The following is an 18705-nucleotide window of genomic DNA, read 5'->3' on the forward strand; positions in this document are numbered from 1 at the left end:
TATATCTGAAATACTTTTTATCCTTTGCAAAATCAAGATAAACAATTACATTTAGTATCTGGCCCCTGCGAAAGGGAGAAGGAACTTTCACTGATGACAATAATGAAATTAGCGAAATACTGAGAAATCAGTACGACCCTGTTTTCAGCGAGCCACTACACACTGAAGATTGATAATCCCAATAATTTGTCATGGATGTGATACCAACATCAAATCATATATCAGATGTCACCCTATTCCCACTGGATTTTGAAGAAGCCATATGCCTATGCACTCCGCACAAAGCACTGATTCTTGGAACTATATTCATCAAGAACGACAAGAAACCACTATTGTAGGCCCTTTACATTCTTTGGAGACAGAGCCTAGATACTGGCGTTATCTTTGCACTAACATCGCATATTATAAAAATCTTTGAAAAGATTGCTAAGAAGTAAAATAACAAAAATACATGGAATCACATCATCTCCATAACCCTGGACAACATGGTTTCAGAACAGGGCGCTCTTGACTATAGTTGCTGGACCACAATAGCATGACCTTACAGGCCATGACAAACAAAACGCTGATGTAATTCACACAGATTTTGCAAAAGCCTTCGACAAATGTGACCATGGTGTTGTTGCACATAAATTGTGTTCGAAAGGAATTACCGGAAAAATAGGCAGATGGATCTACAAGTTCCTGACTAAAAGAACCCAATGTGTAATAGTCAACAAAATAAAATCCGGGCCATCAACTGTGAAGAGCTCAGTCCCCCAGGGTACTGTGCTTGCTCCAGTATTTTTTATCATCCACATATCTGACACAGGCACAATCTATTGTACCGTATATCCTTTGCAGATAACACTAGGATTTTTATGAGAGTAGACAACATAGAGGACACAGCAAACCTCCAATCAGATGTAAGGTCTTTTGATGGGCTACAGAAAATAATATGGTATTTAATGAAGATAAGCTCCAGCTCCTGCGCTACGTAAAAAATTAAAATATAAAAACGGAAACAACGAACAAAACGCAGTCAAATCATAACATGAACGAAAAAGTAATGTAAAGGATTTGGGTGTACTCATGTCAGACGGGTTTACATTTAAAAAACACAATAAAGTAGCCGCCACAACTGCAAGAAAAATGACTGGTTGGATAACACCAATTTTTCAAACTAGAGATGCAAGATCATTGATGATAATTTTCAAGATGCTAGTGCTCTCTAGAGTGGAATACTATTGCACAATGACAGTCCCTTTCAAAGCTGGATAAATTGGTGATCTGAAAAGTGTGCAGAGATCCTTTACTGCTAGAATCCACTCGGTAAAACATTCAGACTATTGGAACCGACTAAAATGCCTAAATCTGTATTATCTTGAGAGCAGGCGGGAGATATACATAATAATTTACACGTGGAAAATAGTACTGCACTGCACAGAAATAACACCACATGAGACCAGAAGGCATGGCAGGATGTGCAGAAACCCTCGTTGAAGAGCAGAGGTGCAATAGGTACTCTGAGAGAGAACTATCAACATCAGAGGTCCGAGACTGTTCAACACACTTCCACTACACATAAGGGGCATAACTGGCCGACCCCTCACAGTGTTCAAGAGAGAACTTGATAAAACATCTCCCAACGATACCTGATAAACCAGGCTGTGGTTTATACGTCAGGTTGCGAGCAGTCCCGTCCAACAGCCTGGTTGACCAGTCAGGCAGAGGAGCATTGTTGTCCTTAGTACACCATCCAGCAACAGTGCACCATTAGGCCAAGGACCGAACCGCAGGGACGTTGAGCCCGAAATCATAACAAGGTAACCATTAGACCACGTCTTAATAGACCATTAGACCACATCTGCAAGCTCATGGAGAGAATCCTCAGGGAGGGAATCATTCACCATCTTTCAGTGAACAACCTTGTACAATCGACACAATATGGATTTGTTAAGAACAAATAATGCCTTACCAATTTGCTCACATTTTGGGAAAAGGTAACCAGCTACTCAGCGACCTTTCGGCGGATGTAATATACATGGATTTTGCTAAAGCTTTTGATACGGTACCACATGAAAAAATGGATAAGAACTTACAGGCATATGGAGTAAATGGTGAAATATTAGAATGGATAAAGCAATGGTTGAAGGAAATAAAACAAAGGGTTGTGCTAAATGGAAACAAATCTGAATGGAGAAATGTAAGTGAGGTACCACAAGAGTCCATTTTGGGACCTACCTTTTTTTGTCATATACATCAATGACAGACGAACATATTACAAACCATATCATCAAATTTGCAGATGACACAAAGTTTTATGGTAAAGTGGGAAATGTGGACCTTCGATATTGAAGCCTTACAAAAAGATCTATATAAACTCCACAAATGGTCAGAAGACTGGCAAATGCTTTTAAATATCGACAAATGCAAGACCTTGCATGTGGGGGAATATCAACCCACGCCACTATCACCAAATTAATAGTAGTCGTGGTAGATTGAAGAAAATTACCTTGGAATCAAAATCCCCCACTCACTGAAAATTGCACAGCAAGTGGGTGCAGCAGTCTGAAAAGCTAACCAAACTCTTGGGATAAACAAGTGTACTTTTGACTATAAGGAAAGAAGGTAATGGTTGAATTGTATAAATCTCTGGTACGCCCCAATTTGGACTACTGTATCCATGCATGGAGACCTCATTTTCAGGACATAGCTGCTCTGGAGAAGGTGCAACACCGGGCAACAAAGTCATTCCATCATCTCCCATATCAGGAATGCTTGAAGGCCACAGGGCTAACAACACTGTAAACTAGGCCTGACAGGGAGACAGGGAGGATCCCCTTGGAACTTTTAAATTACTAAACATGTTAGAGGATGTTGATTCGAATATTTTCATCAGGTCAGATATAACACAAACAAGGAGCAATGGTTTCAAGCTCAACAAGCCACAATGTAGGACTGAGAACAGGCTTTTTCACCCCACAGGGTTATTAACCCATGGAACTGCCTACCAGCTGATGCCATAACTGCCAAAACTGTGTTAAGTTTTAAAATATACCTAGAAAAGATACTTAAGGCCAATGAACAGGGGAGGGGGGGGGGATGGTACCTTCGACAAGCAACTGGCTTCTTTCCTCGTCGATGCCACTAGGGTTAGTGGCCCTTGGGTAAATCAGGTAAAATCTTAGTAGACCATTAGACCACGTCTTAGCATACATTTTGATTTTTTGGCATTATTTGTTTGGCATTTTTTATTTTTTGGAGACATTTTGGAATTTTTTTTATTTTGGAATGTTATTTTTTTTTGGTTTGGCATTCTAGAATGTTAGTCTACAGCACATGTACCCACACATCAATGGAGGTACTGTATATACTAAATATTTAACTCAGAAATCAGGACCCCAAATTGAGTCTCTGATTAAACAAAGTTAAATTCACTGCAGGAGTACAAATAAAATACCTGGATATTTTGATATAAAAATATATTAAAATTTAAGGGGTACACTTAGTACAGTTATCCTTTATAAACGAAACAAAATTATGGTCAAACGTACACATAGTTGGCAATGATATGCAAGCTTCACAACAAAAATCTCGTCCACCTGTTATTCAAATTTCCTGTGTTAACACGCCTGCTAGCAAAAAAAATCGGTACCTTCCACCCGAACCTTATAATTATTACAAAAATGTCAATGGCATATGAACAATTATCACAATTACAACATTTCACAAAAATCAATGACGAATTCCAGTGCAACAATGATATAATTGCATATCATTTGGACATAAATACTGTGCCAGTTTCACAGGCTAGTTAAGTAGCCTTATCAGTTAACATATGATGTAATAATTTCTAATTGTCACCAAGCACCACTACTATCACCAGACCACAACATGAGGCCAAATTAAATAAATAATTGTTAAATACTATTTTTCTTACCTCAAATTAAAATATACAGTACCACAAATGGATACTTCTCTTTTGACAAGTACATACAAATAAATCTCCATTTTTAAAGTAAGCTATGCTTGCCTACCAATATCTAACAATATGATCAGAACTCATACTAACAGAATGCATAAACTAGTGTCAGCTTATTATACAGTCTGGGCAGAAATAACCATTAAACAAAGATATCAGATTTGTGCAATTTCTGCTTTTCATACATAGAGCAATTCTCTTGGTGAAGTCACTCGATGCAGTGATCTAAGGACGACTCTCTCTACACAAGTCACCATTTTCTTCAGGACGGTTCATTAAAGAAGGAAAGACTAGCTCCATAAGACGTCATTGCCATCTCTGCATAATGAATGACACTGGACTTTAAAATTTTTCAAATTTTTAGTGGTCCATAGCACAGAATTCAGCAGTAGCATGCCTCCTATTGGGCAAATTGCAGTAAATTTCAGTCACTGTTTTCTTCAGGACGGTCTATTAAAGGAGGAAAGACTAGTTCCCTAAAATGTCATTGCCATCTCTGCATAGTGCACACTGGACTTAAAATTGTTCAAATTTTTAGCGGTCCATAGCACAGATTGTAGCAGTAGCAGCATGCCTCCTATTAGGCAAATAACAGTAAATTCCAGGCCTTCAGCAGCAGCAAATGTTCAGAAAACCAATTCTATTTTCTGTAGCTGTAGTACTGAATGTCATTCAACTCCCAAATAATAGTCTTTTATTGGCTAACTATCCGAGTCACATACAAATACTGTAGCTCATTTGAGGTCGGTTCATTCTTGATTTACCGTATCACTGTCAAACTGCACTCTCAAATGTGACATTCTCATAATACTAAGCAATTCTCTATTTTCATCCAATGTAAATGACCAAATAAATAAGGCTGACTTCTTGCTCAGGATATTGTATGGAATGTGTTAAACATGTGTGACAGTAGTGCATATACATTTGTAGTAGACAGCTCTTGTATGACTCATTTGGTGTAGAATGATGTTGCAGGCTTTCAGCTTCCACAACATCCTTCACTAGAATGGCAACACAGTACACATAATAAGTTAATATTTATCACAGAATACAGTGGATTTTAATTCATTACCTTGCTTTATGAATGACAAAAACTTGCCTTGATGATTAGTGACCTTGATGAAAAACACCCACACTTTGATGGTAATCTTACTCAACTAAATTTTAATACTAGTAGTCTATCATTTTGTTTCGTAAAGTGACAATATTCGAGTCCTAGGTAATGATCGGCTAACCTTGCCCAGAAAGAGGGAACTATACTATGTAATGTTGAATGAACATGACAAAGATACCGGCAAATTCACTGTAGACAGTATAAAATTTCCATTAAGTGCTGCATACCATCATGATAAAGTGAACTGTAATTATCAAAAGATAAGTGCCAAGCAAGTTTTCCTATACAGTATAGCACTGCAATTCGTGAACGAATAAAAATATCTTGTATAATATGACATTTAAAATGTCTGAACGGAAGAAGAAAAAGCTAAGTTTATCTACAACAGTGCGCCACCCCCCCCCCTCCCCGTTATCCAGATTAATAGGCACAGTACTTCAGGAAGTCCAGGTAACTGAAACTTTGGATAGAGTATATGTATATAAGTATATGTATATAAGTATATGTATATAAGGGAACCCGACTGAAGCACCACATGGATCAGGGGTTGTATGGGAGAACCACATACCATTCTGACCAGGCAACCACAGTACTGTACTATGCCTGGAAGCAGTAAATGCAAAAAAATAAGCACAAAAAAAATGAATTGCAGAAAGGGATAAGAAAGGGACTGATGGTCAGATATACTTGCATTACATACAGAAGGGTGAAACAATAGGATGGGGAACAAAAATGCTACGTCTATAGCATTGGGAGAGGACTGCCAAAAAAAAAAAAAAAATGTCCAGCATCAGGTTGCAGAGGGACAAGAGGAGCAGGTAGATCACAATGTGCTGCACGAGCATAAATCCTGTCAGAGAAGGAGGTAAGATGCCAGACATGGCAAAGCACCATAACCATATTTCATGTTATGGATAGTCTGTTAAAATTTGCAAACATGTTTGAGAACAGGCATGATGAGCATCACCACAGTTGACACAACAAGTACAGGAAGAATACATTAATAAGATTTAGAGTGGCCAGCTTTGTTACACAGAGAAAAAGACACACCATGCTATTACAAGTTGAAGGTTCATGTCCATACTTCCAGACCATATTGCAGAGACGGAGAGAGGGAACATATTCCTGTATGGAACATATGGCACCAACAAGAATTACAGGAGGGAGGGAGGCCATGACTTGCAAAAGTAATCTTTATGACATGAAGATATGATGACAACTGGGAGGTCAGGGAGAGTATGATGAACATATTATTAGAGAATGGAATGCCCTTGGAATTCCAGTATATCCTTAATATCTTCATGGTAATCAGTAAGGACCACATTCCATTGAAACATGGTGCAAATGTGTTTATTCTCCCCTCAAGCAAAAAGTACCATGACAATGAGAGAAGGCATTGCTCCAAAGACAGGGCAATTTCCACTAGGGACTTAGATGTTCCTGCCAATGGAGTGACGGGGGTAGAAAGAGAATCAGAAGAGGAAGCAAAGGACAGAACAGAGTCAGGGCCCAACACAGCAAGAGCTGTGAAGCCAACAGGAAGCACATCCTTGAGAAAGATGAAACTAACCTTCCAGGATCAGCAGACTAGAAGGCCTGTTTGCCCACCACAAGAGCATAAGAGGAGTGAGTATAGTTAGTAGAAAGCATATAAGAAACAAGAAAATTAACTTCACTTCCCTGCACCCTTCCCCACTCACACACACACCATGCAGCCCAACAACTGGAGGCAAATGTACAAAGACAACCTTGGCAGAGGAGGACCTTAAGAGGAGGTAACCACTTGGGGGGTCTGAATAGCATTCCAGGGACTGTTATGGCATATATGGGTCTCCATGCATGGCAAATAAATGGGTGGCAAAGCCACCTGCATCTGCCCATGGGTGGCACACACGAGCTTCCTTGAGCCCTAAATTTCCTAGAGAACATTCTTTCAGGAACACCAGCAGTTAGGGATGGAAGTGACATGGTCAGGTCAAGACAAATATGAGGACTTGCTCCAGAATAACAACAGTATTGGTCATTGAGATACAAGTCCTGTTCATTTTATATACCAATACTCAGACCTTGATAAAGCACTCGCGAGAATGTGAAGTTAAATGACTGAAGAATGACTATTGCTAAAAGACAAAAATGCCACCTCTTTCCCCTCTGTATATGTACTGCATTGTCTCATTTGGCCTTAAGCTGCAGGGCAGGTTTTAGACACTATTTCATGCAAGAACACTTGGACCCTGAAGTTCAGTCATCACCTTACCCTTCAATGTATGGCTATTGAAATATGGTTATACCTGCCCATGCACAAAAAATGAATAAATCCCCAATTTTTTTTATATATTTACAATTATTAATTTATATGCAAAATAAAAGAAAAACTGAAAAGTATTAATATGTACCTTTTTCACTAGTTGGATGAGCTGTGATAAGGTCACATGTTGGTGACCTGGGCTGGCATCTGTTGACACCCAGTGCCAACTTTGGTGACATTGCAATATGAGACTCCAGTGTTCTCCATAGATGTTTCTTTGATCATTGATCACATGTTTTATTCTGTATATTTACTATAGTATGTGTTTTGAATATGTAACTTTATGAGCACATAATTCACAAAAACTAGGACTGAGTACATTACTAATAAGGATAACGTTTCTAGGCCCACATTCTCAAAATCGACCTTGACTGTCTAGTCAATCCATTGTTTATATAACAGGAGTGATATAGATAAATGTAGATATAAATACTCTAGATATAGGCACAAATGAGGCTGCTCCTATTTATATACAAATTTAAAGAGGTAGCTCCTATTTGTATACATATATATAAATAGCTGCCTTTTGGACAATATGAGGCAGCTGCTATTTATATCAATATAAACAGGAGCATCCTCGTATGGGCCAATAGGTCTTCTCTAGTGCCTTCATTATTGTCAAATGGTGATTGGTTGACCTAGTATACTTCACTACAACTATATAGAGTTGTGAAAACTATATGAACACAATTGGTAGACATATGTATTTATGATATAATTTTATACAATAATGATTACAGCATTGGTATTCTGTAATAATGTTTGCAACGATAACCGCAGTTACAGTGTAAGGTAATCATGAAACAATAGCAGGATTTTTTCATGTGTCAAGGTAATAGCCACTACCTCTATGTAGAGCTATTACTGTATATCCATATTTGTGTAAAACCCAGACAATAATAGTTTAAATCAACATATGATAACCACAATACCTCTGTGAATCAATGTAATACAATAACTACACTTTCTTTGGAGTGGTAAAAGTTTTAGTCTGTATTCAGGGCTTACATGGAGAAGTTAAAATGCTAAGGGTTGGGCATTGATAACTATCCTTTCCAAGCCATCGACCATTATTTTGTAACTGACGAGAATGCTTCCCAAGGTTGCCAGCCAATGGAGTTGCTATCTGCAATACTGTAGAACCTCGATTTAATGAACATCGTTTTGCCAATCTCCAGTTGCAAAGCATACTTTCCAGGCTGGATTTACTCACCTGATTCGATGAACAAGAGTTTGGTAAAGATGGGGATGTGTGGATTTGCTTAGGACGTTGGGCCAAAGTTCACAGACTAGTGGGAAAGTTACCCATCATATGACGGGATAAAATTAAACTTTTGCTCCTTGAAATTAGCCTATAGAGCATGAGAAATATTAGGGCAAGACTGGTAACTTTCATAATATGGATCCAATTACATTTTTAATGATAGTCATAGATAGGTGTAACATTACAAAAGAAACAGATGGGGTCTTGGGAAAAGCCTTTGAGGTTTTGAAGATATTTAAACTCAAATTCTATAGATCATTTTCATTCACTAAAACAGGGGCCTTCTTCCTTTGAAAATAGGCTTCAAGGCTGGGGCATGGGAAATATGCTGGATTACGGGCTCACCATAGCCCGTAATACCTGGAACTTTTGTTCCAAATAGCTGAATCTAAAACAACAATAGTAGTCCTTGATGTGTATAGCTTGAAATTAAAATTTAGCTCAGTGAAATCAGTCCATAGAGCGAGGGAAATGTTAGGGTATATATATGGTAACTATTAATATGGCTTCAGTCATGTTTTTTAATGATTTTTGTAGATGGACGCAATATTAGCGGAGTTGAAGCCTTAGGAAAGGCATTGATCATACAGTATTTAAAATCAAATTCTATGGTTTGTTTTCATTTCAAAATGCCTCAGTTTTTTTTTTGTTCACTAAAATATGGTCTTTTCTTTGAAAATGAGGTTTTCAGCTCGGTTGTAGGAAATATGCAGGATGTGGTGAGATCACATTACGGACAAGTTCTCTTGGCAGTGTTCATTTATATGATTGGTTGAAATTAAAAATTAGTTTAGTGAAATTAGTTCAGAGCATGGCATATACTAAGGTATGAATAGTAACTCTTAATATGGCTACAATCACATTTTTAATTATTTTCATAGATGGAAGCAACATTAGAAGATAAACAGTTGAAGCAATATATTTCCCTCCTTTTTTTTTTTTTTTTAAACAATAATACAATAATTACAGCTCACATGCCTTCAGAAGGCCTATTCCTCCAAAGAATTTTCATGAGATCAGCATTCTATTATAATCTATATCCTGATGTTTGCTTCCAGTCCCCAAAAGAGTTTGCTTCCACTGCTTCTTATGCATAACAATTAGTTCTTAATTTTCACAAACTATAACAGGTTACTTGGAATATGTATCATCATACTGTACTTTATAAAAATTATAATTATTTTCTTGAGACTGAGACTAACATTGAATATTGAAAACTTCAGGTTTTGAAATCACCTTCAAAAATATAAAATTGTAATGCCTCCAATCACATTTTTAATTATTTTCATAGATGGAAATTAACCACTATCGTTCTCTTTGGACATGACTCGCGTCCACCTTTTTTCTCTCGAGTCCGAGCTTTGGACAGGACTTGCTTCTAGAACAAAAATATTTGTATAAAATTCATTTTTAATCCGATCGACTTCGGGATAGTTTCCAAATGAGCGGCTTTAGAGTGCACACAATTTGATACTAAAATGAAAGATGTAACATGAAACTTGATGTCAGAACACTTGAAAGATTATAAATACGTTTTTGGTTTAAATTTTAAAATATTTGTTAAAATTCTATTTATTGTGCTATTATTATGGGACTGGTTTTAAAATGCGCACCTTTAGATTGCAAACAATTTGATACCAAAATGAAAGATGTAACACAAAAATTTATGTCAGAACACTGGAAAGATATAAATAATTATGTGATGAGCATCCAAAATTAAATATTTGTTAAAATTCCAGTTATTGCTCTATTATTATGAGACTACCAGTAGTTTTAAAAAATGCGCCTTTATATTGCAAACAATTTGATACCAAAACGAGTGACGTAACACGAAAATTGATGTTATCAAACAGAACGAGTATACACATTAGGTTGTGGTGTGCAAACTTGTGCTCGTTCATGGGTAACTTTAGGCTTTGCTGTGGGGAGTCTCGCCAGGCTTTTGGACGTTATATGCATATACACCTGCAGGGAATTTAATTGCGAACACAATGATACCAAAATGAATGACGTAACATGAGACTTAAGGTGAGAAAACTGAAACGAGTATACACATTTTACCGATTTTGTGTGCTCACGGGTAACTTTTGCCGACTTTAGGCTTTGCTGTGGGGAGTCACACCGGGCTTTTGGACATTATATGCATATACACCTGTAGGCAATTCTATTGCGGACACAATGATCCCAAAACGAACAACGTAGAATGAGAATTAAGGTGAGAAAACTGAAACAAGTATACACATTTGGGCGTCGCCGCATGCTCGCCCGGCCCATGACGTCACAGTCAGCGGCACTCACGCGCGAGTGTTGCGTATTTCTGATAGTAAATAATGCTCTCAGCATGGCATATTATCTTCATTTTCAAATATTTAGAATATAGGTTTTCAGTATAGTTTACTGTAAAAAAAAAAAGTCAATATGGCATACGAAATATGCGCAAATTTAGACAACAAAAATGCATAACTCCAAAACGTTTAAGGCTTATGAAAAATCAATTCTATAGGGATTGTAGGACAGACAGCTGTGCACACTACATGTAAAAATGGTGAGAATCGGTCAGAAACTAGATTTTTGGATACTGAAGTTGAAATTGTAGTTATAGATATAATTGAAGTTGAAGTTATCGACAATGAATAAGCCAGTTCTAATTCATGAATTTGTATGTTTTAATAAACATTGTTTGACATTCGTACTCGAATATGTGAAATTTGTAGATCAATATGTGTTGATATAAAGTGAAGAAAAATATATATATATATATATATATATATATATATATATATATATATATATATATATGTCGTACGTAGTAGCCAGAACGCACTTCTCGGCCTACTATGCTAGGCCCGATTTGCCTAATAAGCCAAGTTTTCCTGAATTAATTGTTTCTCGACTACCTAACCTACCTAACCTAACCTAACCTAACTTACATTGTTTGACATTCGTACTCGAATATGTGAAATTTGTAGATCAATATGTGTTGATATAAAGTGAAGAGAAAATAACCCCCAAAAGAACAAAATATAGGGGATAATTATAATAATTACATGTATAATGATTTAGGGGATATATTTAGGGAATACTTTATATAAGTGAAAAAACCCTAAACTGGTCTCTAATTATCTAAACAACCTAATGAGACAAAGAAAATAGAGTTTGAAATCTGAGAAAAAATCGGCCAAAAAAGATTCAAAGTCCCAAGTTCTGCGAGTTGTGACTGATGTTTTTGTTGACCAATTTCATTCAATCTTCACATAGGAACTGGTATGCACTCTCCAGGATGTGAAGGTTACAACAAAATCAGATAATAAAGAAAAAAAATTGTGGACATTGATGAAAGTAACATATTAACATTGGTTGATGTATTTATATGATATAAAACAAAATAGAGCATAACAACATACATACTTACTCATTATTATTTGAGTTATTAAGTATTACTCAGCAGTGCTATAAAGGCACCAGCTGCATATCCACTTTGTGGACACTTCTTACTACTATTCTTCTTATTTGTGTGTTGGACAGGTGCTTGCATCTCTTTATTACTGCATTATCCATCAGTTCCAGTTAATAGGAGCTGTTCTCCTTATCAACAAAGTGTTCCTCTTTTTAAAAAAATTTGTCTAAAATCAATTTCTGAAAATATTATGATCAAAGTTTCACGACGCTGACGCCAATAAGTTGGAGATTTGTTTAACATTTTTAAGTAATTTTTACATAACTTTAATATTTTTTGCTTCCCTGCCCCTTTTGCTGAGCAGTTTAAGGGTTAATTCAGATTTCATCACTTAATAGGATTTATTTCCAAATTTAATAAAGATAATTTGACCATAAATGAATAAAAATTAATAATCAGACCATCATCTTAAAATAGAGCATAACACTTCTTTGCGCCATGTTTTCGTTAATAGCTCTTCTTTCACAGTACTGTAGATGACTTTTGTCACTTACTTGTAAAGCAGCAATGTTTGACAGAGATGATTTGTCTGAACAAGCAAGAAAATGAAAGGAGATATACACACACAAGAAAACAATGTCATGACTGTTGTTGTGTTGGGATTAAGTGGGATTATCTTAATGGCAAGTGCTTCCTTGCGATGAATTCGGGACTCAACGTCCCTACGGTCCGGTCCCCAACTGGGCCTCCTCTGGAAAGAGATTATTCAGCACGATGTTTTCCCTAGAATATGATCCATCAATTGTTTTACATCCGGGTCCCTCAACTACTGTCGGGTGTACAGACGCACACTGTGAGGAAATGGTGTCCAACCGTCCCAGGCTGCCAAGTATGAAGCCTGACATGTTAGGCAAGTGGGTAAGTGCACTAACCTCTGCACAACAGGATGCTGGAGGTAACATAACACTAGGTGTTAGTGTAGTGTTAATAGAACTTAACCCCCTCAGAGCACAGCTATCATCAATATTTTCACCTCACCTGTGCATCTCCCATCCCCACCCCCCCACCCCAAAAAAAAATTAATTTTGTGCACAGTTGTTCACAAGGTGGTTGACTCACTGGGTTGCTCAACACGATATTTGTAATCGTTGACACACTAGAGAAGGGGAGAGAGGAATTGGATGGTCAACTTGGGTGGTTTTTATGTTCATGACTTTGCTGAATACACTTTGTGAACTAATGTTACTGTTTAGTAACTTGAGTACTGTATATAGGACACGTCTGCCTTGTAGTATGCACATCAATTTGTTCCTGTCAAGAGTTCAAAGGAAGTGTCTTGCAACCCACAGCTTTGCTCTTTTCCCTAGGAAAGCCATCCATGAACAATTCAAACACTGGCACTAAAGACAAAATTGTGACTTGACAACATCAGGCTCCTTGTACATAATTTCATTGCAAAGTAAACCATTTCACAATGATAGCAGAATTTTTTCATGGATCCTTGTTAACTCTGTTGCAGCCTTACACATGTAATATAACCATAATCCCATCACTGGTATAAAAACCAGGCAAAAAACGAAAATCGGCAAATGACGACAACAGTAGTGGCCTAGGAAGTCGAGAAATGATGATAAAAATATTATAGAGGTAAGGAATGAACCATCACTAGGAAAACGAGCATCCCCACTTCCCCTGCAAGTAATACTGCCACAGATGTCAAAGCCAACCATTTTACTACCATCCTTATCCAGTAAAATTACCTCTGCTGCAACAAGGTGAAAATTGCATTTTGAGATAGAAGTGGCAGAGACTGTTGACAGGATGGAAGTACTACATCATCAGAAGTAGCATAGACATTAACCTTCATTTTAGTGATTTCTTTGACATATCTAGCAGTGTTTCTAATATTAACTCAGACCTACCTTACTCTACTGAGATTCTCATCAACCTGCTTCAAACTGGAGTAGTGTGTGAGCACAGTTGGTATGTACAGCATATCAACAACACTTTCTCTTGTACCTGTCAAGGCACTCACTATTAGTATTAAGAAGGTGAACTGTCATTCTGACTGTGATGAAACAGCCAACGCTACAGTATTTGTTCCACCAGTTAAAACTATTCTGCGGGAACTTTTTTAAGCCCCACAAAATGGACAAGTTTCTCCTGAAAGACACTGTTGATAAAAACATGACCCCTATTGCTACTACTAGATAGGGTTTATGATCTACTACAACAGCAAGAAGACTTGCTCCTAAAGAACTCTTTCAACACCTTGCGAAATGCCTTGAAAGAGACGAATGTCATACATGCTTTCACATGCTCACTTGGGGACTGTCAGCTCCAACACTATCAACATGTAGGCAAGACAATATTCCTCCCTCTCATGATGCATGACAATGCACAAACAACAATGCTGCAAAGAACATAAAACTTCTCTATATGACCAGATCATCACCAGAGATATCCTGACCAAAAACACAAGTAATCGACAGATAAGCTACATCAGCGTAGCACTACATATCAAATAATCTCAGCCAACTATTAACAGTTAGCTCACACTCAGGCTCTAGCCATCATAGGAACATCAGGATTAAGGTACTGTACTACAGAAAGCCTATTGGTCCATGTAACACTTCACCTCATCCTTCTTGATTACATATTCGGTTGCTCCAGCTAACATGTTTACACTTCACCTCTGCCTTTGAAAATGTTCCCAGGATCACCGAATTATATCTCTTAGTGTCAGGTCATAAAACTGTAAAGTGAACTTGAGCTTTAACTTTTCAACTTCCTTTAAGTGAAGAACATAACAGAATAGATTTGTGCTAGAATCATTGCTCTAATCCTTTCTGTTGTATTCAATAAATAAAAAAAAAAAAAGTCTGCTACCAAAATATACTAATATGTATATGTATGTATGTGTGTGTCTGCACAAGTTTGTTTATACCAATGTGACCTACTGATCAATTTTAGGGAATAAAAACCATGGAAACTGAAGATTCAAATACATTTTTACTTATGTTTATGATTAAACTGTATCACAGTAAAATTAAAATCCTTCTCTGTAATCTTTTTCACACACATATACAATGGCTATAAAAGCAAAAAAGAAAAAAAAATGATTAAAAAGTTAAGTACTTTCTATTATAAGAATAAAAACATCTGGAGAAAACAATTAAAAGGAATATGCTTACACTTACACAAGGGTCGCACCATCTCTCAGAACATGAACATGGAACACCTGGGATAATTTGTGCAGTGTCACGGAGAAATCTCAAGAATATCATACACTCAGTCCCACAGCAGCATTCTAGAGTTGTTTCTTAAAAGCTGTATCAACTCTGCAATTGATTTTGACATTTAATATCAAAGTAATACAGTACCAGTATCATACTAGTCAAAAATTAGCAAAACACCTAACCTTCACACCTATGTACAGATCCAGGTGGCAGATGACATGACTTTTTTTTTAATAGAATCTTTATTGCTCTCGCAAGGATTCGCACACACGCGCGCGCACCACGTACAAGCAAGAAAAAAAGATTATACTCTACTGGTTTTTTTTTCTAGTGATTCTTTAAAAATGCCCATCTAGCCCAAACCTTTCTCTGTGATACCAAACCTCTTCAATAAAAAAATATATATGTGAAATCTAGTAGTGGCATATGTTCCAAAGTGAACATATTCATTATACGTATACAATGATCTTCCCACGATACACAGCACTTCCTGAGGCACTGCTTGGCTAGGTCCAGAACACAGAGTTATCTAGTACACTTCTAGATGGCACATCACATTAGGCAAGGACAAATTACAATAAAACATTTTTGTACCACTGGACCACAATGTAGTTTTAATCCAACTCTCCAACCAACTAATGTCTTTATTGGTAATGGCATACAGTAATATATTTCTAATAATTAAAAGCCACCCAACTTCGGCATCAATAATGGCAATGCTCCTGAAAGGTCAGCGGATTTACTCGTTCAGCAATGTGGGTGTGACAAATGGAAAGCTTTGTCTCAATATTCCTGCATACATTTACTCTCACTATTTTATCTCATAGAAAAAATGGAATTATACAAACTCACTTTCACAAACTTACTGAGTGACAATTATATGAACAATTGCCTACAAGTGATGACTTATCACACTACATTATGTTGCCTTAGCCAACCGTCATCACCAACATTCAGAACAACTACACATCTAATTTTGGGTGTTTTAGCCTAACAGTGCAAACCATCCAATAGTGTGCGCCTTTGCTTACCTAACAGTGAGAACAGGGAACGTGAGGCCTGCATCTTTATGCCCCCACTTAACCTTATAGTGTTCGGGATGGAGCCGTTGCACGGGGGGGGGGGGGGGGGGGGGGTGTCACCTACAAGCTTTGTAGTGTTCAGGATGGAGGTGTTGAGTAAGGGGGGGGGGGGCGGGTGGACACCTACTAGCCTTGTAGTGATCGGGGTGGACACCTACTAGCCTTGTAGTGTTCGGGGTGGACACCTACTAGCCTTGTAGTGTTCGGGGTGGACACCTACTAGCCTTGTAGTGTTCGGGGTGGACACCTACTAGCCTTGTAGTGTTCGGGGTGGACACCTACTAGCCTTGTAGTGTTCGGGGTGGACACCTACTAGCCTTGTAGTGTTCGGGGTGGACACCTACTAGCCTTGTAGTGTTCGGGGTGGACACCTACTAGCCTTGTAGTGTTCGGGGTGGATACCTACTAGCCTTGTAGTGTTCGGGGTGGACACCTACTTGCTTTGTGTTCAGGGTGGACACCTACTAAACTTGTAGTGTTCGGGGTGGACACCTACTAGCCTTGTAGTGTTCGGGGTGGACACCTACTAGCCTTGTAGTGTTCGGGGTGGACACCTACTAGCCTTGTAGTGTTCGGGGTGGACACCTACTAGCCTTGTAGTGTTCGGGGTGGACACCTACTAGACTTGTAGTGTTCGGGGTGGAAGTGTTGCATGAAAAAGGGGGGTCGGGAGGGGCGGTGTAAAGCATAGGACTTCACCAATGTGTGGGACAATAACCGGTTAACCGGTTTTAAAGAAAATGGTTGCCTACAAAACCTGCTCAATCTTAAATTAACCACTGCTTCCAAGTGTACACTGAGTGGGACCTTGCTGAATGGATGATGGTAGGCTGGAACCCTTGGTGGGCATGGAAAAATTGGGTAACGGACAATGTCTGAGAGAACTGGATTATGGGGTCACTTCACCAAAATGCCTTGGTAAATTGCCTCAAATTGCCCAACAAAATAACACTACATTTCAAATTTTAACGTTTTTATTGCGGCATTTCTTTACCTTAGTATTTACTAAAAAATAGTATAGTTAAAATTTTGATGGGACTTTTTCTGTGGTGGATGTGTGGCACTCTTCTTGTACTGTACTGTGATAAAAGAACAGTACTACTATGTAGTATCTGTACTGTGATCTTTATCAATTTTCATCTGGCTTTCTTGTTATTTGTGAGCAGTAGCAAGAGCCAACTAAGAGCAGTAGCAAGAGCCAACTCACAACTATTTGTGAGCAGTAGCAAGTACAACCAAGTAAGAAAAGAATTAACTTAACATAGACCAATGAAAAGTGAGCTAGCCTGAGAAGTGCTAAGAGAAAGAACTGGTGGTAATGATTCAAAATGAAAAATACTTAAAAATCAAAGCACAAGAAGTTAAGACAAGGGTACTTATAAATTATTAAAGCAATAGCATAGTTTGAGAGTTTTGTATGGTGACTGCTTTGCATTACATGCAATCCTACAGTACTTTATACCCACAATGCACCGCAATGCACCCACACAGCATAGCAAAATTAATCAGCTCTTCTCCAAGCAAAAAATTTGTCTTTCATTCCACTATTTCATTATTATAATTAAAAATGCAGTTTATATACAGATATAATTTTTTCTTTTTATATATAAGAGGCATTCTATGATTTGGGATTGGAATTTGTCAACAGCAAAGAATGGTATTCATTTGGTAGCCCACTCCTGGAGTTTGTCAATGTCTTCCTCTAAATTATTGCTGTCCTTGGGTTTTACATTCCTCAGTGGCATTGCACTGCCCGCAAACACTGATACATAATACGAGCTCACTTCCTTGCATAGGTCAGTCCCATATATCAGGAACAAAAAAGGGCTTCTAGGACTAAGCCTTGATGACCTACACTTGTCACATTCCTCCAGCTCAAAACTTCCTCTCTGAGTGGCTATCTTCTGTTCTTTCGGTACTCCCTTACCCAAATCAATGTCATTCGTGTTGATTTCTTTCAACAAGAATGCCTTTCTTCCTTTACCATCATCATCATTACCTTACATTTGTTTCAGCTGAACTCTCTTGTTTGCCCACTCCCATTGTTGTCAATTTCTTCCTCTAATTCTTTGCAATCCTCATTGGTGAAGGTGGTGGTAGTAGTGGGTGGTGATCATGATGGAGGGAAAGGTTGATATGTCAATTTCTTACTGATTTATACTTTTTGACGAATATGAGAAATGTACACAAACTCATTGTCCGAAGTGTCAAATATACAAAATCATTCAATATTATAACTCTTAATTTGAATACAAAATAATTACATGGAACAGTAAACATTGAGAAAGTATATGCAGTGGTCCTCAGTACCTCTAAAACAATCTTGTTATGAACCAA

General features: G+C 37.7%; 1 protein-coding gene across 1 annotated transcript in view; it reads right to left on the reverse strand.

Moving 5' to 3' along the window:
- Positions 1 to 3447: 3447 nt before the first annotated feature.
- MAN1 (LEM domain-containing inner nuclear membrane protein MAN1) overlaps positions 3448 to 18705 on the reverse strand; it is a 60712-nt gene continuing 45454 nt past the window's right edge. Inside the window, exon 10 of the mRNA XM_045763495.2 lies at positions 3448 to 4965. Coding sequence (XP_045619451.2) covers positions 4793 to 4965 — 173 coding nt within the window. The 3' untranslated portion in view covers positions 3448 to 4792. The remainder of the gene's footprint in view (positions 4966 to 18705) is intronic.

Source organism: Procambarus clarkii, chromosome 65 (genome assembly GCF_040958095.1).
Source record: "Procambarus clarkii isolate CNS0578487 chromosome 65, FALCON_Pclarkii_2.0, whole genome shotgun sequence".
Lineage (NCBI taxonomy): Eukaryota > Metazoa > Arthropoda > Malacostraca > Decapoda > Cambaridae > Procambarus > Procambarus clarkii.